Genomic DNA, 24,056 nt, shown 5'->3' with positions numbered 1-24,056 from the left:
AGACTAACAAAACCTTACTTCCCTAATTTTATAATCTAATTTCTTTGGCTGTATCTGTGAGCTTATAGTTTAGTGTGCTTGGTAAAAAACATAACATTAAAAAAAAGTCATTTTCATTCCTTTGAACTGGTCCCACCCCAGCGCTCTCTCGGGAATCATCGCTGTAGCCCCGCCTCCTTCCAGTTTGGCTCCGCCCCCCCGGTGGCGTTGCGCCTTGGCAGCTTGTTGCTAACTTGGTCCGGGAGATGCGAGGCGGGACTTCCGGTGTTTGAAAAGCTTCCGGCGGGAACCGGAAGGCGCGGTGACACACACCCACAGACTCCCGGGTCCTCTGACGTGCCGGGCGGGAAGGTGAGCTGTGCGTGCACCTCGGCGGTCGTCCTTCGGGCTCGCACGAGCCTGGCGCCCGGGCTCCGGTATTTTTGGGGCCATTAAAAAAGTTCTGAGAGCTCATTTGGGAAATAACACCCACTCCCTTTTTTTTAAAGTGAGACGTTTTATGACATTTTATTGTCGGCAGTCTTTTCACAGCCCACACCCGGAAAACCCTCTCTAGCTGCCGCGTGTCACCTGGCACGTCCTCCGTCCAATGGCTGCAGTTCTTAGCGCATAAAGAGCAGGCTTGGGACAGTCCGGGCAAAACTAGACGGTTTTGAGAGCTCATGTGATCGGAGGTGGGGGAGAAAGCACCTTTTCCACGGTCACATCGTGGCCCTGTCTGCGTGAACTGCGCCTTCAGCAAGTGCCTGGCGTCCAGGAGGCGCTGAGCAACCGCCTAGGCGGGGAATGAATGAATGGGCGCTCTCTAGGCAGCTTTCCTTGAACCTATCACAGGACTTGCCACGAACATAGTGCGTGTGAAGTGGGAGACAAGACTAGTCTTGTCCAGGAGCGGGACTGTAGTAGGTTGTCATGTATGTCTTCCCTCTGAGTAAACCATTTCACCCCGTTGGATCTGAATTGTGCACGGCTAACTGATCTCAGAGGCTCTTCCCAGCTCTAGTTTTTTGTTTTTGTGGCATGGGGAATCTGCGCTAACATTCCAAATACTTCTTTTAGTCCTTCAGGGAATCTTCCTTAGGTGACTCTTAAGCTGTCACTCTCTGCTCACCTTGAATTTTTAAATTGTTTTTCCAGTTCTGATTTATTGTGTGTGTGTGTGTGTGTGTGTGTGTGTGTGCATATGTATTTCTGCACTTTGTATGTGTGTGTGCGTGCATATGTATTTCTGCACTTTTCTCCTGATTTTCGATTGTCCCAGTTTAGTGCCTCGCAGTAACCTCCAAAGTATTGATTTGGAGTATGCTCATGTTCCCAAAATTAAAGATGGTTTGAAAGGAGGGATAATCCCCAGTCACAAAAGAATAGGTTTGTTCTTTTATGGCATCACTTTTTCAAGAAAACAATGAGAGCTCTGTGTGACATTGCACAACAGTGATGAAAAGTAAATGTATATTCCTCTACAGAGACCATGCTTGAATATATTCTTATGTTCATTTAATAACTAGTTACAGGGTAACTGTTAAGTGCTAGACTCTGATGCAGAACTAAATAAGGCATGTGTGTTTCTTTCCTTGTGGTACTGTATTTACTGCCTTGAGGGTGATGCAGGCAATTAACAAGTAAAACAAAAGAATAATTATGGATTACTGCATAAAGGAAGTAAATAGGCTTCTTAAAAATATAGTATAACTGAGAAACCTATTTCAGGCCTAAAATGTTTCGATTTAACGGATGAGAAAGAGCCAGCCCATTGACAAACAGGGTAAAGAGTGCTTCAGGCCAAGTAAACCTGAGGTGGGAAAGAATTTTGTGACTAGAGGTAAGGAGTTACACCAAGTGGAAAAATGTGATTAGAAAGGTAGGCAGGACTCAGTCCTGTGGGGCATTTTAGAAGGATATGGTAGAAAATATGGTTTGAGGCCGGTTGCAGTGGCTCAAGCCTGCAATCCCAGCACTTTGGGAGGCCGAGGCAAGAGGATTGCCTGAGCCCATGGGTTCGAGACCAGCTTGGGCAACATGGTGAGACCTTGTCTCTACAATAAATCCAAAAAATTAGCTGGATGTGGTAGTACGTGCCTGTAGTTCCGGCTACTTGGAAGGCTGAGGCAGAAGGATTGCCAGAGCCCAGCAGGTTGAGGCTGGGGTGGCTATGAGCGTGCCACTGCAATCCAGCCTGGGCAATGGATTGAGACTCAGACTCAAAAAAAAAAAAGAGAAAATATGGTTTGATTCTAAGAGTAGTTTGGGTGGGAAGTCATTGAGTGTTTTTAAAGCATTGTCTAAATTATCTCTTGGGTTGATAAGTGGAGAATGGGTTGTAGGGAGGGCTCTTGTAGTAGTTGAGTATTGAAGACCTGCTGGAGATTGTAGAGGTTTAAAATATATTTTAGGGAAAGAATTTATGTGACTTATTAATCGTCTGGATGAGAGAGATGAAAGAAAAGAAATTTGTAGTGTTTTGGCTTAGCAAGTGGAACTTTGGAGACTGATGAATGTATCATTTTCTTGATTGTGGTGAAGTACTATTAATAAACAGGTGATATAGGTATTTAAAACCATGGAAATGGATGAGATTTTGATTAAATGTTATGCTGTGAAGTAACAGGATGTGGGAGGAGTGGAGATGGAGAAATAGGCCCCAAGAACCTTGTTCTTTAAATTGAAGAATATATACTCCTGGGTATACCTGGCATATATCATTTTTAAGAAATGAGTCAGGCTCGGTGGCTCAGCCTGTAATCTTGCGCCTTTGGGAGGCTGAGGTGAGTGGATTGCCTGAGCCCGCGGGTTCGAGACCCGCCTGGGCAGCGAGACCTCATCTCTACAATAAATGAAAAAATCAGCGGGTGTGGTAGCACGCTCCTGTAATTCCGGCTACTTGGAAGGCTGAGGCGGAAGGATCACCGGAGCCCAGCAAGTCGAGGCTGTGGTGGCCGGAAGTGGCCACTGCACTCCAGTCTGGGCGACCCAGTGAGACTCCAACTCAAAAAAAAAAGAAAGAAATGATTTCTAGATCTCCAGCTTCTGTATACACTTTCTAAATCGGATCTGCCTGAAATTGGAGTATGTCTTCATGCAGATTATGCTTTCCCACCTCCCCTACACTCGTTTTCCCCCCCCTTGTTAGAATAAATTCATACATCTTACTCATCTTTCCACGGTACATTACCTTTAGGGTGCCTAATTAAGGGACAGTTGCCTTCTTTAAGGCTAATGGTTAATCAAAATGTTAACATGTCAAAGGTTTGCCTATCCCTATTTTAGACACATTTCTGTTAAGGCTGAATTGGTGTGTGGTGACTTGTATAGGAATGTTTTTGTAAAATATGATGGCGAGAAGTGGTTGTAAGGTGATCTCTGTGGGTTGCTTGATGGAGAGCTTAGAATCTTCAAATTTTTACTCCGGGATGGAGAGATTCTTCAGAGAAAATCCTTCCCATTCTCCTTCCCAAATACCTGAGGCTAGTAGAGGGTAAGGATCTGCCTGGCAGTGTTTTGAGAACTCATTGGAGAGGAGGGCTGGGGTTCTCTGCATTTAGCATTCAGTCTCCATGGTCTCATGCCTACAGTTGTACTTGACCTCTAGTCTAGAGACTGTTTTTTCCTTCTCTAGAGAACAAACTTCAAGAATTTTCCTGGGGCAGTTGCATGATAGCATGAAGTGGGATAGGGTACCTAGAACTATTCATTTGTTAAAAGAAAAAAATTAAAACAAATTAAATTTAACAGAGTTTAATGGAACAAAGATGATTTGCAAATCGGCTATCCTTTTGAACCAGAGTAGGTTCGGAGAGTCCAGCGCAGCCATGTGGTAGAACTCTTATGGACAGTGACACACATAAAATAGAAGTGAGGTACAGAAACAGCTGAATTGGTTACAGCTTAGCGTTTGCATTATTTGAACCTGGTTTGAAGAGTTGGCCATACTTGATTGGCCTTAACTCGGTGGTTGGCGCAAAAGTAGATTACAGTCTGTTTATACATCCATCTAGGTTACAGCGGAAAGGTTACAGAGAAAGCTCCAGGTTGAACCCAGAAGATGGTGGAGGCAGCTTTGGGCTAAACTGAACTCCTTTGTGTCACAGTTTACACCAAGTCCTAACCCCTTTTACCTTTAGTTTCAAAGGTATCAGGCACTGCTGCCTGTGATTTTTTTGAGGATACTGCAGGGTAAATTGGTTTGGTTCTCAAATGCTCCCACTACTGGCTTGGTATATTAATTTTTATGTAGTGAAATATATTAATCTTTTTGGTTTAGGAATTTTGAGTCATGCCTAGGGAAACCACCATTCCTCTACCTCCATGCAAGATTATTAAAAGAGTCACTTTTATTTAAAAAAATTTTTTTTTTTTAAAGATGGGAGGTACAATTCAGGATTAGGTATACAAGTGGTCATCATATAGGTAAAGTTTGGCCCTCCCTTTGGTCCCCACTTCACCTGGTTTGAGATCAGCTACCCTTATTGAGTTCATGTGCCTCTCCCGCCCCCGGCAGTACCCTTATTTTTTATAGTACTTTTGTAGTTTTATTTTGTGTGTTTTATCTATCTATTTTTTAGAGTTGGAGTCTCACTCCATCGCTTAGGCCGGAGTACAGTGGCACACTCACGGCCACCCCAGCATTGACCTGCTGGGCTTAGGTGATCCTTCGACCTCAGTCTTCCAAGTAGCCAGAACTACAAGTGCATGCTACCATGCCCAGCTAATTTTTTGATTTATTGTAGAGATGAGGTCTCGCCATGTTGCCCAGGCTGGTCGCGAGTCTGTGGGCTCAGACAGTCCTCGCCTTGGCTTCCCAAAGTCCTGGGATTACAAGCTTGAGCCACCATGCCTAGCCTATTTTGTACTTTTTTTTTTTTAAGAAAATAGAAACATGTAAAGTTTATTATTCACCTTTCAGATTGGAAGGGGACTGACACTCAGAGGCAAGCACAAAAGTTAGATTAGAAAATATAGTTTATTTAGAGAGTAAATTAGAGAGAGAGAGAAAAAGGAGATTCACCTCCCCAAGGTAGGGGAGGGGGCCAAAGCCAGGAAGCATGGTGACAGCCATAGTTTAGTGTGACAGTCTAGCAAGGCAGTGGCCCTTTGTTGGTTTTAAATCATCAGTCACTGGAGAATGTATTTTTGCCCAAGGTGCGAGGGTAGAAATTAAACCCTTGTTTTTCTCTAGAGGAATAGCTGGTTGTCTCATTACCATCTATTGAATAATTCATGATTTCCCTGCCATATTTGAAATGCCACCTTTGTCATACACTAACTTCCTCCTTTGTTTTTGTTTTAGTGTGGTAAGATACAGATAACAGAAATCACGGTTATCTGTTCTTTATGATCAGTATCTGGAAGTACTCATTTGAGGAAGGATGACGTGCCTAATCATAAAATCCCCAAAAAAGAATGAAGGAAAAGATGGAAGATTGTCCTTTTTACTTCCTGGAGACTGCTTTCCTTTTGTTTTCCTGGTTCCCTCTGAGCACTGTTCTGCAAGTTGTTCTGCACTTACTGGACTGAGTTGAGCTGTAGCTGCTCGCAAGACATATTCCCTTTTGTGACAACCCCTTAGTGTTTCTATGAGGGATTACTTCCTCCTCTAGGTGGATGTTAGAACCAGAGGTATTTATAACAAATGACCGGCTTAGGAACTTGTTTGAAGGGTTCCAGACATGTCAGAGTCTAATGCAGTTGTTATGGCTTGATATACATTCTTTAGGTAATGAATCTTATCAGCCAAAGTAAATTATTTACTTCCTGTGTTATGTGATGTCTCTGGCTATTGTCTTTTTTGATTTTTATTTATTTATTTATTTTATTTTTATTTTTTGAGTTGGAGTCTCACTCTCGCCCAGACTGGAGTGCAGTGGCCGCTCCCGGCCACCACAGCCTCCGCCTGCTGGGCTCTGGCGATCCTTCCGCCTCAGCCTTCCAAGTAGCTGGAACTACAGGCGTGTGCTACCACACCCGGCTGATTTTTTAAAAATTTATTGTAGAGATGAGGTCTCGCTGCCCAGGTGGGTCTTGAACCCATGGGCTCAGTCAATCCACTCACCTCAGCCTCCGGAAGGCGCGGGATTACAGGCTGAGCCACCGAGCCCGGCTTATTTTTATTTTTATTTTTAGAGCTAGACCTTTGAATTTGATAAATATTTTTTAGTGACATACTGGATAATCACTTTATTTATATATTAGGAACTTTTATTATAAGAGAATGGTATCTTGTTTTAGGAATAATCTGGTTGCTTATTTAGTCAGTATCATTTATTGCCAACTTTGGAGAGAGGGCTTTACTTTATACTGTAGGGAGATACAGAAGAGGGAAAAATATTTCTTTGAGATGTAGATTAATAAAGAACCTTATAAGTTGCTGCCTGATTGTATCACAATCAAATAACACTTGCAGAATATTTAGACACATAAATCTAAAAAAGAAAAAAAGTCTAAGAATTGTCACTCTGTAGGAGCTTTTATATTTTTTAAAAGATGGCCCATACTCTTAAGGCTTTTAAACAGTTGGAAGGCTGTTAGCTGTTTTTTTAATTGGCAGCTACATAGCAGGGGAAATAGGTGTTTGGGCTTGTTAATAAACCTCTTTTTTTCTTATGGAGTGTTAGTTTTGAATGACACATTATTTTGTAGCCAAATAAAGTGATCAGAATATTCACGTCATGCTGATTTCATGTTCTGTTTGTTCTAGATGTCATCATTGCCAAGAAGAGCAAAAGTACAGGTCCAGGCTGCGGTATTGAAAGATGAATTTTCTTCCTTCTCTGACTTGTAAGCATTTAAGTGGTTTAATGCGGGTGTGGAGGAATGATGAATATTTTAAGTAGTAATGCATTCTGTTACTTCCTATCTTAAGTGATTTGGGTGGAAGAAGGCCCGGTCTTTTTAATTCATTCATGCAACAAATATTTGTTGAACTCATGCTGTATTCCAAGTTTTGTCTGATGTTGATGATAAAGTATTGAGTAAGGGGAAACAAAGTAACCAACGGAATATACATATATTGTTTTATTTACACCAATATTTAAGCTCCATGAGAGCAGAGAGTTTTATATGTTGCTTTAGAGCAGGCTTTCTCAACCTCTGTACTGCTGGCATTGTGTGCAGGATAAGTCTTTGTTGTAGGAGCTGTCCTTTGCTTTTTAGGATGTTTAGCAGCATCCCTGGCCTCTACCAACTAGATGCCAGTAGCACATCCCCTGTAGTTGTGACAATAAAAAAAAATATCTCCAGGGCAACCCCTTTGGGTCTCTTCCCACTGTAGGAGCTTTTCTGTCCTCTCAATAAATCCTGCCTTCTAAAAAAACAAAAACAAAAGTCTCCAGACATTGCTAGGTGTCCCCAGTTGCAAATCTCTGCTTTATAGTACCTTCTTAGATACTCTGAAAATATTTTTAAAATAAGTGACTGATTAATGTTAGGTAGTAATAAGTACTATTAAGATATATAAAGCAGTGGGAAGGATAGAGAGCATGGTGAGTGGTTGCAATGGTGGGGGGCATTTTGGATAGAGTAGTCAGGGAGTTCTTTTGGAAGAAGTGGCAAGAGATCTAAGTAAGATTTGGCTTGTGCAGCACTTTGGGAGACCAAGGAAGGAGGATTGCTTGACTCTAGGAGTTCGAGACCAGCCTAGGCATTGTCTCTACAAAAAAATCTAAAATTTGCCAGGCATGTTGATGTGTGCCTTTGGTCCCAGCTTCTCGGGAGGCTGAGGTGAAAGATTGTCAGTTTCAGGAGGCCGAGGCTGCAGTGAGCTGTGATCATGCCACTGTACTCCAGCCTGGATGATAGTGAGATCCTGACTCAAAAAAAAAAAAGATTCAGGAGTTTGCAAAGATCTTGGGGATGTGTGTTCCAAGTAGAGAGGGCAGCAAGTGCAAAGTCACCGAGACAGGGATGAGTTAGTTGTGTTCAGGGACCAGTGAGAAGACCAGTGTAGCCAGTCTAGAGCTGTCAAGGTGGAGAGTGATAGAAAATGAGATTGCAATGGGTAGGGCCTGATAGGCTAAGACAGGATATTAGGATTTCATTTGAAGTGGGTTGGGAAGGGATGGGACATGATCTTGTTTACATTTGTAAAATGTTCTGGCTTATTGGTGGAGAACAGATTATAGAGGGGAACAAATCAAAGCAGGGGATGAGTTAAGATTATTGTAGAAGCGCAGGGTTCTGGAAGTGAAAGCGATGAGAAAAGGTCTAATTGGGAATGCATTTTGAAGGTAGAGTGGACTGGGCATGTTGATTAACAGGATTTGGAGAGTGAAGGAAAGACAGATATTTTGGGAAGACTGGAAAAGGAGCAAGTAAGAATGTGATAGAATCAGAAGTTCTGTTTTGGGCTTGGTAAATTCGAGATGATGCTAGACATCCAGTTGAAAGTGGATATACAAGTCTTGAGCTCAGCAAAAGTTCAACCTGGATATACAGTATCAAGCTGAGATTCCTTGAGCCACAGGAAGAGCCAAGATCAGATAGCAAAAGAGCATAGGGAGGGGAGAGGAGAGGGTTGAGGACCAAGCCTTGGGGAATTCCAACATTTAGAGGATAGAGAAATGTCAGAGGACCTCAGGAGAAGTTTTAAGGAAGCAGGATGAAAGGGGAGTGGGTTTCCCAGAAGGATTGTAGAGGACATGCTTCAAGGGGTGCATGCCAGATGCTGCTGAGAGCTCACATGTGATTGGGAGAGTTGACTAGCTGCCTTGGAACTGCTTCATGTATAATGAAATAAAACCTGTGCTTCATGTGTTCTTTGTAATAACTAAGAGTCCTTAATCCTGTCAGTATTCTGCTGTGAAATAGAGCTAGTTAGTACTTCTTCTTGATGGGTGATAAGACTGAGGTGGGAAAAAGTCACTCTGCTAGTGATATTTGAGGAGTGGAACCCTGGTTTTTCAATTCTAGCGCCTTTCAATTCGACTGCTTTTGTGATATGTTATTCTAATGATTACTGGTTTTTCTTTTTTTTTTCCCTGACTCTTGGGCTTAGTAGCCTCTATCTCTTAAGAGAACTCACTTTGAGAATACCAGTGGTTTGACCTACCATAATTATGCTCTCCTAGAGCATAATTTAGCTAAGAAATCATCCAGTCGAGTTTCTGCCTCCAGGCAGAACATATTGTTAAAAAGTCCACACATCCTTATTTACTAGTCTTAGTGAAGGAAGTGGTCATCTTTCCCACTAATGACCTTGTACATTAGGGTAGAAATAGAATTCACTGGGACGGCAGGAGCATGATGTTCCTTTAACAGAATTCACAGGGCTGCTTTTTCTTTGCTCTTGCTATGAGTTTGATTTTTGGTTGTTAGAAAATCTTTGTAGCTACACCTGATCCAACCTCATCAGGAAACAAATCCATTTGGTGAAAGGAAAAAAGGGTTAATTAAAGCGGTTGGAAGGGTCTTGTTGCTGCCTTTTTATGTAATTTAGGGTGTTTCCTAGAGCCATTTCTCACTCCTTTCATTGATTAGAATAATTTAATACAGTTTAAATGAATTTGATTAGCACTTATGAACTTATTTAAGTGCTCTTCACTGTTAAAATGGAAAAGCTTGCATTGACTATTGTGTGACATGACCCAGTAAATTACTTAAGGTAATAACTTATTTTCTGTGTCTTGAATGTGTGTGTGCATGTGTTTGTCAGTTAGGAGAGAAGAGAACGGAGAGACCTGTGATTTACAGCATATTGGGATATTTTTACATTGGACCCCAATTAACTCTGTTGGTTCTGTTCTTAGCAATAACAACTCACAGCCTGTGCGCATATCACTCCATTTTAAATGTAGCACCTCCTACTTTATCATCTTTTTAAAAGAAGCATGTATCATTTTTACCTTTGACATTTGGTTTTATTTTTCCTGGAAATTCTTCTGTCAATTTACTCCTAGATCATCCGCCTCTGAAGAAGATGACAAGGAAGATAGTGTCTGGGAACCCCAAAAGAAAGCTCCCAGAAGCCGTAAGCAGCCTGTTCCCAAGGAATCCAAACCAAAGAGGGCACCTCGGGTGAAGAAGAATGCCCCACAGATCAGTGATGAATCAGAAGGCATTGCTGTGAAGAAGGAACTGGTAGGTGCTGTAGCTAGAAAGAAGGAACTCTGTCATGTTTTCCTGATTGATGATGTTACTTTCTCCTTGCACAGAGTGGGGCAAACTGTGTGTATGACAAAAACTGCCTGCAAGGTCATCTCTGCCATGAGTCTTAATACTATTTACCATCGGATCCACTGTATTTCTTTATCTATTTCCTTTTTCCTTTCCTAGGAGGTGGTCTGAGTGTGGTAGTGGTGGTGATAGTGGCATCAGCACTTATTTGAGTGCTTGCCATTAATTAGCTAGATAACATGCTCAGAATTTCATTGGATTGATATTACTTAATCTTTATACCAATTGTTGAGGCCAGGTGCTATAATTCTGATTTTGTAGATGAGAAAGTCAGAGCAAGAGATAATTAAGTGACTTGTTCATGGTACACAGATAGTAAGTGATGGAACTGGGTTTCCAAGTCAGGAGCTTGATTTTGTCAGCACTTCATAAACCGATGTATCACTCATGGGTGTTTTTACATCAGCCAGCTCACAAGAGAGATGTATGCAACCAGAGTGCTGGTTTAATCATTAATATTAAAGTAATCATCTTATGACTAGCACTTTTTCTTCTTGGAGATTGAACTAAATAGAGAATTAAGTAATTAGAAATGTGCCTAATGAGCATGGACCCAGAATAGGAGGATTAGATCAATTCATTCATTTGCATTTATTGAATGTCTCCTGTGGTCTAAGCACTGTGTTTGTCACAGTGACAATTGAATGGTTTAGCTGCATGTAGCTAAGGTAGTCTCAAGTATCAGTCTCACAGCAGAGTTCTCTTACCATTGGGATGAAAATACTCAGAATCTGTTTCCTAAGCTTTTTTCTCTTATACATTGCTTAGAAGAATGCTGATCACATTTGCTTTCTACAGTTCCTTTTCTGTTCCTCTGTGGACGACAACTGCTTTTGTGATTGACATTTTCTTTCTTAGTTATACTAATTCATTTGATTACATTATTATCAACTCTCTTAGGCCTGGGGCTCATTTTATCTTCTTATCTCTGCTCTGATCCATTATAAGCAAAAATTTAATATTCAGAGGGCTATCTAATATTCAACATTTCTTTCTTTTTTATTTTTTTGAGTTGGAGTCTCACTCTGTCACCCAGATTGGAGCCTTGACCTGCTGGTCTCCAGTGATCCTTCCGCCTCAGCCTTCCAAGTAGCTGAAACTACAGGCGTGTGCTACCATGCCGGCTAATTTTTTTATTTATTGTAGAGTTGAGGTCTATGCCAAGTTGCCCAGGAGGGTCTCGAACCCGCGGGCTCAGGCAATCCACTCACCTTGGCCTTCTAAATCGCAGGATTACAGGCTGAGCCACTGAGCCTGGCCTATTCAACATTTTCTTTCTTTTTTTTTTGAGTTGGAGTCTCACTCTGTCGCCCAGACTGGAGTGCAGTGAGCGCTCCCAGCCACCACAGCCTTGACCTGCTGGGCTCCGGTGATCCTTCTGCCTCAGCCTTCCCAGTAGCAGGAATTACAGGCGTGTGCTACCACGCCCGGCTGATTTTTTAATTTATTGTAGAGATGAGATCTCGCTGCCCAGGCGGGTCTCGAACCCCCAGTCTCAGGCAATCCACTCACCTCAGCCTCCCAAAGGCGCGGGATTTTCAAGTTCAGACATTCAGATAGTGGTGGTGGCAGGTGGGCGTTGCAGTAGAGGTGCTCTTTATTTGTTTACTGAGAATAATACTCCCAATATTTTTAATAGTCAGTATTCTGGAAAAAATATTTGATAGGAGAGAAGATTGAGTTTTGACTGAAATTTGGTTTGAGAGTTGTTCATATGAGGTTGTGTTATCTGCTTCACTTAGGTAACAGAAAAGAGGCTAGCTTGCAAAACTATATGATCCTTGAGGTTAGGGTCTTGTTTACAACTCTTTTCTCAGTGCCAACATGAGTGCCAGGTTTCATTTCTTCACACTTGAGCTGTCACCTGGGGGATGCAGTGGTGGAGCGCAGAGTAGTCCCTAGCTAGACACCTGTGTGGTTTGCTGTGTAAATTCCCGTCAAAATGCCTGACTTTATTCTGCTGTCCTTCTATGTTCTGTTCTCTAGGCTTCTGCATAAATTGGTAGCCAGGGTAATTCTTAGAGTTTTATGAGCGTGTGAACATTACTCTTCTCCCTGCTAAATGATTGACTTTGATTCCAAGTTTTAATCTTGATTTTCTCAACATTTGTAGAGCCATCCTTTACTCATTTTTTAAAGAATTAAGCTTACTTCTAAATAATTCACATGCAGTGGTAAGAAATAATAGAGGGATTCCATGTACCCTTTATCCAGTTTCTCCCAATGGTAACATCTTACAAAACTAGTAAAATGTCACAACCAAGATACTGACATTGATAAAATCTGCTGTTCATATTTAGATTTTTCCAATGTTGTGTGTGTGTGTGTGTGTGTGTGTGTGTGTGTGTGTGTGTATGTATGTATTTGGCTCTATGTAATTTTATCACATGTACAGTTTTGTGTAACTACCATCACAGAGTTCCATTGCCACAAGGATAGTATTACTCTGCCCTTATCATCTCTGACCTATGGCAACTGTAATCTGTTCAGGAATATTATATAAATGTTACCATATAGTATGTAACTTTGAGATTAGCTTTATCCCCCAAGTAATTTCCTTGAGATTCTTTCAGGTTATTGTGTGTATCAATCATTTGTTCACTTCTATTTCTGAGTAATATTCCAGGGCAATTGTTATTCATTTTCTAATTCTCAGGTTTTCTCTTTGTGGTTTGATAGAATAGCTCTGTGGCTATTGTTGATGTTAATTTGGAAGACAGAAAAAAATTGGATACTGTACAGACGCTGAAAACAGCAAAGACAAAACGGAAAAATTCAGCTCAGTCACTTTCAACTCCAAGGACCAAAAAGCCGAAAGTTAATGAAGAAACCGGCAAAGCCAGCAGCTTAGAGAGTGGGAGTAATAGTACAGAGACACCATCCACAAGCACTATGTGGGAAGGTACCTGCAAGAAGGAAGAGAATGAAGATGACTTTACATTTGGTCAGTCCCCTTTAAAGAAAATGAAGACTGAACTGTGTCCTCAGGGGCAGCCTGTTAAGTTTCCAGCAAATGCCAACAGTATTAAAGAGGAGGTGGAAATGAACTGGGACATAGTACAGGTATGTGTGGCTTTTCCCTTCTTTTTAGTTGGTTTGATTCCTTTTTGATTAGCATTGCGGTTGTACTGACTAAGGGAAGGACTGGGAGTTTTCAATTCTCTTTTAAGTTTTGCCAGTGATTTCTGGAGGCTTTGGCCACTGGCTCCTTTCTTGGGTACACTGTTTTATCATCAGTTCTTCAACTAAGAGCTGTAACCTCAGTCAATAAAGGTTTTCGCCATGGTGTTTTAGTTAGTATACACTAGGTAGACAGAGTAAGCCAACATGTTTGTTAAGTTTTTTTCTTCGAACTTAGACTGTATTTTCCCATAAAAGCAGTGCAGGTGATTATATCATTGACTGCTCATTTATCTGTTTAGCCCCTAGTATAATGTTGTAATGTTCTACAAACAAGGCTTAGGAATTTTTTTAAAAAAGAAAAGTCTAGAAGAATTTTTATGTTGTACCGAATTATATCTCTTACTACAGGGGAAGCCAGATTTCTCCCAGTTTTTGTTTTTTTCCTTTTTGGCTGACTTTGGGAACAGTAGAGGAGACCAGAAGTGTGGCTCAACCTTTTGTCTGCTCCAGCACACCTTGGGATCATTTCAAACTTACTTATGCCAGTGCTGCTCAGGATAGATAGGGGCGGCCTCCCTCCCTGTCATCTGTCCTGTGTGATTCTGAAATGTTCTTCTTCTCCTGCTGTGAGTTGAGGCTGTAGAGGCCAGGGCCTCTGCTGGAGTCTGACACTACTTCTGCTGGAGTCTGACACTACTTCTGTCTGGAATGGTCTGTGTGTCTTCTTTTTTCTTCAGAGGAATATCTTTTTACTCATGTAGCCTTTTCTATTAACTAGTGGAATGTCACCAGTAATTTATTTTTTTTTTTGAGTTGGAGTCTCACTCTGTTGCCTAGACTGGAGTACAGTGGCACACTCACAGCCACTCCAGCATTGACCTGCTATGCTCCGGCGATCCTTCTGCCTCAGTCTTCCAAGTAACCAGAACTACAGGCGTGCTCTACCACACCTGGCTAATTTTTTTTATTTATTGTAGAGATAAGGTCTTGTCATGTTGTCCAGGCTGGTCTCAAACCCACGGGCTTAGGCAGTCCACTTGCCTCAGCCTCCCAAAGTGCTGGAATTACAGGCTGAGCCACTGAGACCAGTAATTTTTAATCATGACATTTCTTCTGTCTGGCTCACTAAGGAGTAGAATGTTGCTTTGCAGCTTTTCCTTTCACTCTTCTTCCTGAACTCTATAGTCCAAGGTATCTTAGAGAAACAGAGTATGATCAGCCTCCTTTCTATACTTTTCTTTTCTTTGTTAATTTAGACCTAGAAGGCAATGTTTTTGATGTGTGGTCCATGGACTACCTGCATCAGTTTCATCCTGCATTTCTTAAATCACAGAGTTCTTGATCCCTGACTAGATCTACAGGGGCATGTGGACATGTCCCACTTTCCTCCCTTACTAACACTTTTTAGCTTATTTTTGTTATTGATATAGAGCCACTTCTGGTAGTTGACAGTGTGTAGGAGGAAGGTTGGGAGGTCTCAAAGACCATGAAGTTTCTGGTCTTTGAGACTTGTTAATAAGTTATTCATAGTTTAGTCAAGAGCTGCTTACTTTATGGCACTGCTTCCCACCCCATTCCCTAATCTTTGTTACAGAGAAAGAGATGAAAATGGATCTGCCTTAGCCATTTGTCTCTAGTTTACTAGTAATAGAAACCTGCTTCTAATGAGCTTAAGTAGAAAATAGTTTATTGTCAAGGACACAGGGACTTTTCAAGGAACAAAAGGGGGCAGAATGTGATCAGATCTTCCCAAAGGTCTTGAACCAGAAATTGTAAAACCGTGAGACCTCAGAGAAGATACTCTTAGTTTTCTTTTTCTGCTGCCTTATGGTCACCCATTTCTGCTGCTTCTCTGTTTGAGTTAGTTTGGTGACTGGAACTTTAGCCTGAGTGTCTCCATTTTAGTTTGTAGTCTGGTATTTTTGGGCCTAGTGCAGGTGCTTTGTCCAAAAAATTACTTCCTATAATTTTGTTTAACAGACTTTACATATGAACATATTCTGTGTCTATTTACTGATCAAGGATTGGGGAGTCACCAGACTCTTGACAGAAGCAACCTTTTCAGCCCTTTCTCCCCATTGCTGATGTGTGGTTGCTTCCAGAAACTAATTTTTGCTAAAGTCATTATGCAGATATGTTATGAATATAAAAATTTGAAGAAGTGAGTAGCTACAAGCAATTTTTGAGAAAATTAAACTGCTCCAAAGATAGGATTGCTGTGGAACAGTTGCTTTATTTTGAGAGTGGTGGGTAAAGGGGAGTTGAGCAGCCATGTGTAATATCTTAGTAAAAATTGCTAAAAATAGGGAGAAAAAGCAAGCAAAAACCACTTTGTTAGCCAATTTCCCCTTTGTTACATGAGATGGTGTGGGATTACATATGTGAAGAAAGCCATGGAAATGACAAGATTGGGGAAAGAAGTGAGCGGAAAAGGTGGTTCAACATCTCTGAGTTGGGCATCTCGCTGCAATTCTGCATGTCTGTGTAGAACCACTCATTAGGTTGAACCTGTTTGTCCCAGGAGAGATTAACAAAAGTAAATTATGGTACTTTTGTTAATATAATTTACTATGGGCTTTTTACAAAACTTTTTTGAAGCATAACATACAGAAAACTGTACTCAAGTGTACAGCTCAGGAATGTTCAAAAGTGTAACTATGTAATCACCTTCCAGAACATTCCCAGCACCTCAGAATCCTTCTTCATATCCTTTTCCCATTCCCCGTTTTCTCTCTTAAAATCACTCTTTCCTTCCTTCCTTTCTTCCTTCCTTCCTTCCTTCCGATATGGTATTGGTCTATTGTCCATACTGGAATGCAGTGGTACAATTATAGCTCATTGTAAGGACTAGGACTAGAGGCTAATTTTTAAAAAATTTTTTTATTTTTGTAGAGTTAGTCTTGCTAGTTGCCCAGGCTGGTCTTGAACTCCTGGGTTCAAGTGATCCTCCTGCCTCAGCCTCTCAAAGTATTGGAATTACAGGCTGAGCTATGGTGCCTGACTCACTCTTCTGATTTCTAACAGCATAGGTTAATTTTGCTTTTGCAGTCTTTAAGAAAATGTTTTATGTGATAAAATAAATGATACAATAAAATAACTAGGTAAGGGTAAAGAATACAGCAGGAATCAATAGCGTTTCAGAAGGGAAGTATCCAGTTGCTGGTTTGGGAGTTATTTTGAATAGAAAATTTTCTCAATTCTACTCATATGGAGTCAATGAATTTACTTGTTCTTTTAAGATGCAGATGCTGCTTGGATGATTAAGTCTATATAGGTTATTTGCTTGATACCCAGATGTTTTCTTTTTTAACTGAGGGGATGGGGTTTTTTTTTTTTTTTTTAGAATTAAATCTCAGGACGCTTTGGGAGAAGACATTTCCTTGGAGGTTTTAGACCTTCCAAGGATAGTTTGAAGTCACCCTGTCTCACTTATCTGCAGGAAGAGAAGTGATGCAATTTGATTAATTTGTATTTTTCCCCCCAAAATCTTGTTTCTTTGCATACAATAAAAAATTTGAAGAGATAATATAGCTTGTAGGATTTTGGGAAATTTACTTGTTTGGGCCTCAGATTTTGCCTCTGTAAAGTGGGAATAATAATACAAACTATCACATATAGTTTAAATGAGTTTATATTGAATGTGTAGAAGTGTTTGGAACACAGACTCTATATAGGTGTTAGCTTAAAACAGTCAAAAACAGTGCCTCTCTAAGTCTTAGAGGTGAAAAAATTCTCAGGAATGTCCTTTCCCTTCCATACTCTACATTTCTCTCCACTAATTTTAAATAAATATTAAAGTGATAAATGAATGGTTTACAAGTAAAAACTACAGTAGTTCCCTGTTCTACCCCTTTCTATCCCCAAGACTGGCTCTCTACTTTTAACTCTTTTAGTTATTTCTTTATTGTTTGCCTCATTTTTCTAAAACACGTTATTGGGCCCTACTCCAGAGTTTCTGATTGAGTAGCTCTTTGGTTGGGGCCCAAGATTTTGCATTTCTTTTTTTTTTTTGAGTTGGAGTCTCACTCTGTTACCCAGACTGGAGTGCAGTGGCTGCTCCTGGCCACTGCAGCCTCGACCTGCCGGGCTCCAGTGATCCTTCCGCCTCAGCCTTCCAAGTAGCTGGAACTACAGGCGCGCGCTACCATGCCTGGCTAATTTTTGATTTATTGTAGAGATGAGGTCTTGTCAAGTTGCCCAGGTGGGTCTTGAACCCGCGGGCTCAGGCAATCCACTCACCTCGGCCTCCCAAAGTTTGGGATTACAGGCTGAGCCACCGAGCCCAGCCGAATTTGCATTTCTAATAAGTTCTCAGATGATGTCATGCTGCTGGTTGGAGGACCATACCTTGTGAACCACTGCTATAGTCCAGAGATCTTGACTCTCCAAAAGGGAGTTGACTCAACAGTTGAAACCAAGCAATGAGCATGTCATTTGTTGAATGGCTTCATACTGAGTGTGGGATAAAGTTCAAATGTTTTACAGAATTCCCCATCCAGTCTCTTCCACCTTTCCGTTTCTTACCTAATCACAACACCTCTCATACATTTCAACATTACTGAGCTTTTCGCAATTTAGAACAAGTGGAGTGATTTCTCCTCAGTGGCCTTTAATATACAATTCTCTCTTCCTTGTATTCTTGCCTCCCATTTAACTGCTTGGAGAGATCTTCATTCTGTTGCTGCTTTTCAGTTGCTTCAGAATTTGTTGTTTTTACCTCTCCTGTGCTCTTAAAACAATGTGCATATGCTTCTGTCAGAGTAAAGATCACACTGTATTTCAGCTATTTACTTGTCTGTCTTCTTTTGTTAGCTTGTTAACTCCTTGGGAAGAGGGACTTGGTTTTCTACATCTTGATTATCCCTGGCTTAGTATGGTTGTTGACATATAACATGAACTCAAATAAATGTTTGGCTAAATCAATATGTAAGAAATGTGATGACTTGGAGACCCAAAGTGATGACAGCGTGTATGTAGTTTTATTGGCCTTAATTTCAAGGAGGAAGTTTGTGTAAGCAGCAATATACTCTCCTTTAACTCATATGAGGCTTTCTGGGTTTGTTAGGAACTACTGCTATCCTGATGTGGGTCTGGGGGTTTGGCTGTTTTAGGTTTCTTTTACTTAACAATAGCTGATCTGTCGGATAGTGGGAGCCCATGGATTGCTCTAACAATCACAAAGTTCCAAAGTAATGAGCCTTTTAGTCGCTTCCACCTGTCATCTCTGTCTTTCAGAATCTTGCCTATCTTTCGAGGGCCAACTGAAATGCTGCCTCTGCAGCAAACCTCCCTTGAGTACCTTAGGGAGAGCTTTCTCAGAGTTCTCTGAAAATATAGTACCATTTACTGCCTGGCACATGCTGTTTTATGTGTACTTATTTCCATTAATGTTTTATCTTCCCTTCTAGATTGCTAACTCCTTCACGAGTAGCCTCATGAAGACCTCTCAAGAGGGAAGTGGTTGGGCTTTTACCAGCAGGTAGATAAGAGTCATTGGAGCTTAAGTTCAAAAATAGAAAAGAAAAAATAAGGGGCTTGATTATATCTGTATTTTAGAAATATAATCAGTGGTAATGGGTGGGAGGCATAGAGAACTAAAAAACCCTTGCTATTAGGTTCAGAAAAAAGATGGTATTAGTGGAAAGAGCACTTGAGGGGAAAGAACAGACATTTCAGAAGTTCTGCTTATGCAAATTTGCTCCTTGAAATCAAGGTTAACAGAACTTCATATAAACAGTCATTGGTGATCTCCTTGGTGACAGAGTAGATAGGTGTGATGGAGAGCACACAGTAAAGCAGAGGCCATTGATTAGAATGCTTTTGGTTACTATAAGAGAAAACCCATCTTAAGCAATAAAGAAGATTTATTGACCAGCATAACAGGAAATTTTCAATGTGCTGAAATAATCTCTATTATTCTCTTAGCACTACCATCCTCTTAATAGCAAAATAGTTACAGCATTGGGTTTCTACCTCAACAAACCGAATTTCTCTACAGGAAGAAATTGTACCTGGGTCCAGAGTTCTAGCCCAAATCTTGAGGTTCATGCTGAATGGGCTAATCTCTCTGGCTGGGACAAAACGGCACTCTGGCTGTTGTTAATTTTAAAACAACTGGTAACTTGAACCGGGAGCTGGAATTGGGGTCAAGTGCTGTCAAACCACATAGCCGTTAGCAGGAGGTAACCACAATATTGGGAAAGGTGACCACAATATCCCATAAGGTTTCTGTGGTAGATGATTGTGATGTTGACTGGAATAGGAAACAGGAAAAGGTACAAGTTTGAGGGAGAAAATACAAGTTTGATTTTGTGGGGACTAGGGAACATAACAAGCAACAGAAACATTGCTGAATGGGGGAGCAATCTCATGAAGGACTCTCCAGAGTAAAGCAACTGGGCTTGTTCTAGGAACTGGGAGAACGCCATTGGACTGGCTTCTGATGATCTAGGGGAAGACAGGGTGAGGTGGGAGAGAGAGGCTACTGTCTTTTGGGTCATAGTAGAGAGTTTAGATTCCAAATGCAATTGGAAATCAGTGACAGGTTGGTGTTCAGTAAACATTTTGAAAATATTATTCTTTTTTTCAAAGACAGGCTATCACTGTGTCACCCAGGCAGGAGTGCAGTGGTACAGTTGTAACTCACTGCAGTCTTACACTTCTGATCTCAAGTGATCCTCCTTTCTCAGCCTCCTGAGTAGCTAGGGCCATAGTCACACCACCATGCCAAGCCAAATTTTTGTATTCTTTTTTTAAGAGACAGGATCTTGACCAGGCTCAGTGGCTCAGCCTGTAATCCCAGCACTTTGGGAGGCCAAGGCAAGTGGATTGCCTGAGTCTGCGGGTTCAAGACCAGCCCAGGCAACTTGGGAAGACCTTGTCTCTACAATAAATAAAAAATTAACTGGGCATGGTAGTGCATGCCTATAGTTCCAGCTACTTGGAAGACTGAGGCAGATGTATCACTGGAGCTTAGCAGGTCGATGCTGGGGTGGCTGTGAGTGTGCCACTGCCCTCCAGCCTGGGTGATGGAATGAGACTTCAATTCAAACAAAAAATGAGAGAGAGAGAGAGAAAGATGGGGTCTTATATGCTGCTCAGCCTGGTCTGGAACTAGACTGCAGCATGGGGCAGAAGAAATGAAGAGCAGTGATAGACCAAGGAAATGTTTTACAGATCAAGTTAACTGGTTCTTGAGAGGAATTGAATTTAAGAGTTGAAGGAGATGGAACACTTTAGACTCTTAGTTTTCTTGCTTGAACTGCTGTTCGAATAGATGTCATATGAGTAAAACTGGAGGAGAAATGTTTGAGGCTAAGATCACCTTGCAATTGCAAAGTTTGAGTTACCCATTAGATTTCCAAGAGTCTATGTCAAATAGTTGACTAGAAGGAGCTCATGTGGAAGCAATTCAGGGCTGGAGATGTGCAATTGTTATCTCTACTAGAGATTTGGTATTAATCCATCAGAATGGGTGATAAAATGTAGGTCTCAGGTTTAAGATGCCCAGAGAATGAGGTTCCTTTCTGGAGTTCAACCATTTATTTCATATGTAGTTTTTTTTTGTGTGTGTGTGTTGGGGTCTTACTCTTGTCACCCAGGCTGGAACTCCTGGGCTAAGGTGATCCTTTTGCCTCAGCATCCTGGGTAGCTGGGACTGTAGGCATGTGGCACCACGTCTGGCTAGTTTTTTTTGTTGTTTATTTATTTTTTTTTGTAGAGATGAGGTTTTGATATGTTGCCCAGGATGATCTTGAACTCCCTGAGTTCAAGCAGTCTGCCTATCTTGGCCTCCCAAAGTGTAGGTATTAAAGGCATGAGCCACTGTGCCCAGTCTTTATATGTAGTCTGTTATATATCTTGATTTGATTTTAGTAATCAGCTGATTATGATATTTCTTTTATCATTTTTCCCTGTTATCCCCTACTTCCAATTTTTGGCAGATCTTGGGCATCAAAGTTGAAATAATAATAAAACTTCTTCTGTTCTTTACTTTGAAAAAGTTGCTTGGGTTTTTGAGAACAGTTACTGAAATTGTGTTTTATTCTTTCTCTTTTCTGGGCCAACCTTAGTTAACTTTTCTGCTTACATGTGCATTTTGCTGAGACCTACAGACTTAATTTTTTAAATAATTAAATATTTTGGATATGTAGTATCTTTGCATGATACAAAATTCAAAAGATACTGAAGGGTCTTCCAACACTAGCCTTCAACCTGTTCCCAGTTTTTGTGAATCATTTCATATCAATTCATATAATGCTGCCTCATATTCTAAAATGGTTGTATGGTGTTCTACTGTATGGGCATATCATAATTTACTCACCATTCTCTACGGTAAACTTAGGTTTTTGCTGACTTTTACTATGCTAGAAACAGTTCTTCAAAAAAGCTATTGTAAATAATATTATCATTTCCCAGAGGTATGTTTGTATCAGGATAAATTGCCAGGAGTGGAATTGCTAGGTCAAAGAGTTTATGCATTGTGTTTTTAACAGGTGTTGCCAAATTGCTCTTCCTCTGGCAGTTAGACCATTGTACCTTCTCACTAGCAGTGATTAAAAATGGCTTTCTCCTGCACTCATGCTGACACAATGAGTTACTAACTCCTTGATCTTTGCTACCGATCTGAGAGATGAAAAGTATATCATTGAAAAGCGCCCTCATTGGACACTGTGGAATTTGAATGATAAAGTGGTTTTGATTGGATTTTATTGAATTAGTAAAAATTACTATTTTGCCACTGTGATCATCAGTACACACACATACACACATTTATATAGTTTTCTTTCCTTTTTTAACAAAATCAGGTAGTCACTAAGTGGCTGGAGAAAATTATTTGATACTATATTTGAAATCATATATTGTAATATAGATGTTTAATTTTCAGTATTTAAAATCACTAAGTGTCTTTAATTTGCAGGTATTATCTGAAAGAACTAATATTGAACTTTGGGTTTGTGCCAACATCATTCGTCTCTTTAATGATGATAACACAATTCCCTTCATTATACGTTATCGAAAAGAGCTAATTAATAACCTTGATGCTGATTCCTTGAGAGAAGTTCAACAAACTCTAGAAGAACTACGGTAAGAAACCTGAGAAGGGATGAGTCTAGTGTAAGGAGCAAATAAAGAGAAATGAGGAAGGGAGTGACAGTTTCGGTGTTTTTTTCCTTGAATTGTTGTAATCTGGAGATAGTCCTCTTCTGATGGAGAAAGCTAGCACTCTTTTACTTACTTAGGGTGTGTGGAGTCCCTCTGCTGGTGTGTTTATGCATAGCCTGTGCCTGTGTCAGCGAAAAGGTGGTCTGCAGTGAGGGAGTACATCTTCTCTCATAGAAATGATTGGGCATAATGACAAAATTAGGGATGCCAGCAGGAAACTCAGAAAGTGCATTTTAGTCTAAATCTTTAATAGTTTGCATAAAACTGTCCACTTAATTCTGAAAAGTTCCTAAGTGGAGAGTACTTTGGCAGTGTCGAGTTTGGTAGGAAATATGTATTTCTTTTTTTATTCTTTCAATGGTTATGGTAATTTAATATTAGTAGATTATAAGTTTTGTATGGTTATAGAATGGAAAGTATCTTTTAAAAAAATTATACCTTTGGACTTAATGTAATAACTCAGAAATAGGTATACAGAGACCATAAGACTGGTCATATTATTCAATAGGGTTTATTAAAATACTGTTCATCATTCAGGCATTTATTGCATGTCTCTACAGGCACTGTGTTAATCTTTGTGTTCTTCAAGCCTACAGTAAGGATCTGATTAAAATTGGGCATAATCCTATCATTCTAAAAGTACTAACAGTTACTTTAACTACAAGCCTGATAAACTTCCTGTTATTTTGGGGGAAACTTGCGTCTCACTAAATTTTCTACCACTTTTGTTGAAATTCTTTTAGTCCTGCAATAATTAAAATGCAAATATGTGGAAAGTTATACTTTATTGAGAGGCAGAATCAATTAGCCAATGCAGAAGCATAAATGACTTGCTAATCAAGTAGTTTCAGATGCAAATCTTCCAGGGCCAGGCTAGTATAATCAAGCACAGGTGATAGGAACTGGAGATCATAAATCTTGTCTAAGAGAGGCATCCCCTACTCATCTCCAGCAGATCACTGGCATGCACGGTTGTCTGGCCAGTTTGCTGGATCTTCCTGTTTCTGAAAAGAAGCTGGTAATCTGGGTTTTTATGTAAGAAATTTCTGGGCTACAGCCGGGCTCGGTGGCTCAGCCTATAATCCTGCGCCTTGGGAGGCCGAGGTGAGTGAATTGCCTGAGCCCACGGGTTCAAGACCCGCCTCGGCAACTTGGCGAGACCTCATCTCTACAATAAATAAAAAAATCAGCCGGGTGTGGTAGCGCGCGCCTGTAATTCCGGCTACTCGGAAAGCTGAGGCGGAAAGATTGCCGAAGCCCAGCAGGTCAAGGCTGCGGTGGCTGGAAGTGGCCACTGCACTCCAGTCTGGGCCACTGAGTGAGACTCCAACTCAATAACCAAAGAGAGCCGGGCTCGGTGGCTCAGCCTGTAATCCCGCGCCTTTGGGAGGCTGAGGTGAGTGAATTGCCTGAGCCCGCAGGTCTGAGACCTGCCTGGGCAGCGAGATCTCATCTCTACAATAAATAAAAAAATCAGCCGGGCGTGGTAGCGCATGCCTGTAATTCCAGCTACTTGGAAGGCTGAGGTGGAAGGATCGCCGGAGCCCAGCTGTCAAGGCTGTGGTGGCCGGGAGCGGCCACTGCACTCCAGTCTGGGTGAC

The 24,056-nt window shown here is 41.0% G+C and overlaps 1 protein-coding gene across 1 annotated transcript in view; it reads left to right on the top strand.

Annotated features, from left to right (window-relative positions):
* The first annotated feature begins 276 nt into the window (after positions 1-276).
* Positions 277-24,056, top strand: part of SRBD1 (S1 RNA binding domain 1) — a 237,641-nt gene continuing 213,861 nt past the window's right edge. The window contains exons 1-5 of the mRNA XM_008064317.2: positions 277-351; positions 6,695-6,774; positions 9,891-10,071; positions 12,847-13,230; positions 22,211-22,377. Of these exons, the coding sequence (XP_008062508.1) occupies positions 6,695-6,774; positions 9,891-10,071; positions 12,847-13,230; positions 22,211-22,377 (812 nt within the window). The 5' untranslated portion in view covers positions 277-351. The remainder of the gene's footprint in view (positions 352-6,694; positions 6,775-9,890; positions 10,072-12,846; positions 13,231-22,210; positions 22,378-24,056) is intronic.

This window comes from Carlito syrichta, unplaced genomic scaffold, assembly GCF_000164805.1.
Source record: "Carlito syrichta isolate Samal-C Ts95f unplaced genomic scaffold, Tarsius_syrichta-2.0.1 Scaffold307284, whole genome shotgun sequence".
NCBI classification, from domain to species: Eukaryota; Metazoa; Chordata; class Mammalia; order Primates; family Tarsiidae; genus Carlito; species Carlito syrichta.
This window is presented reverse-complemented; position numbering and strand designations above follow the sequence as displayed.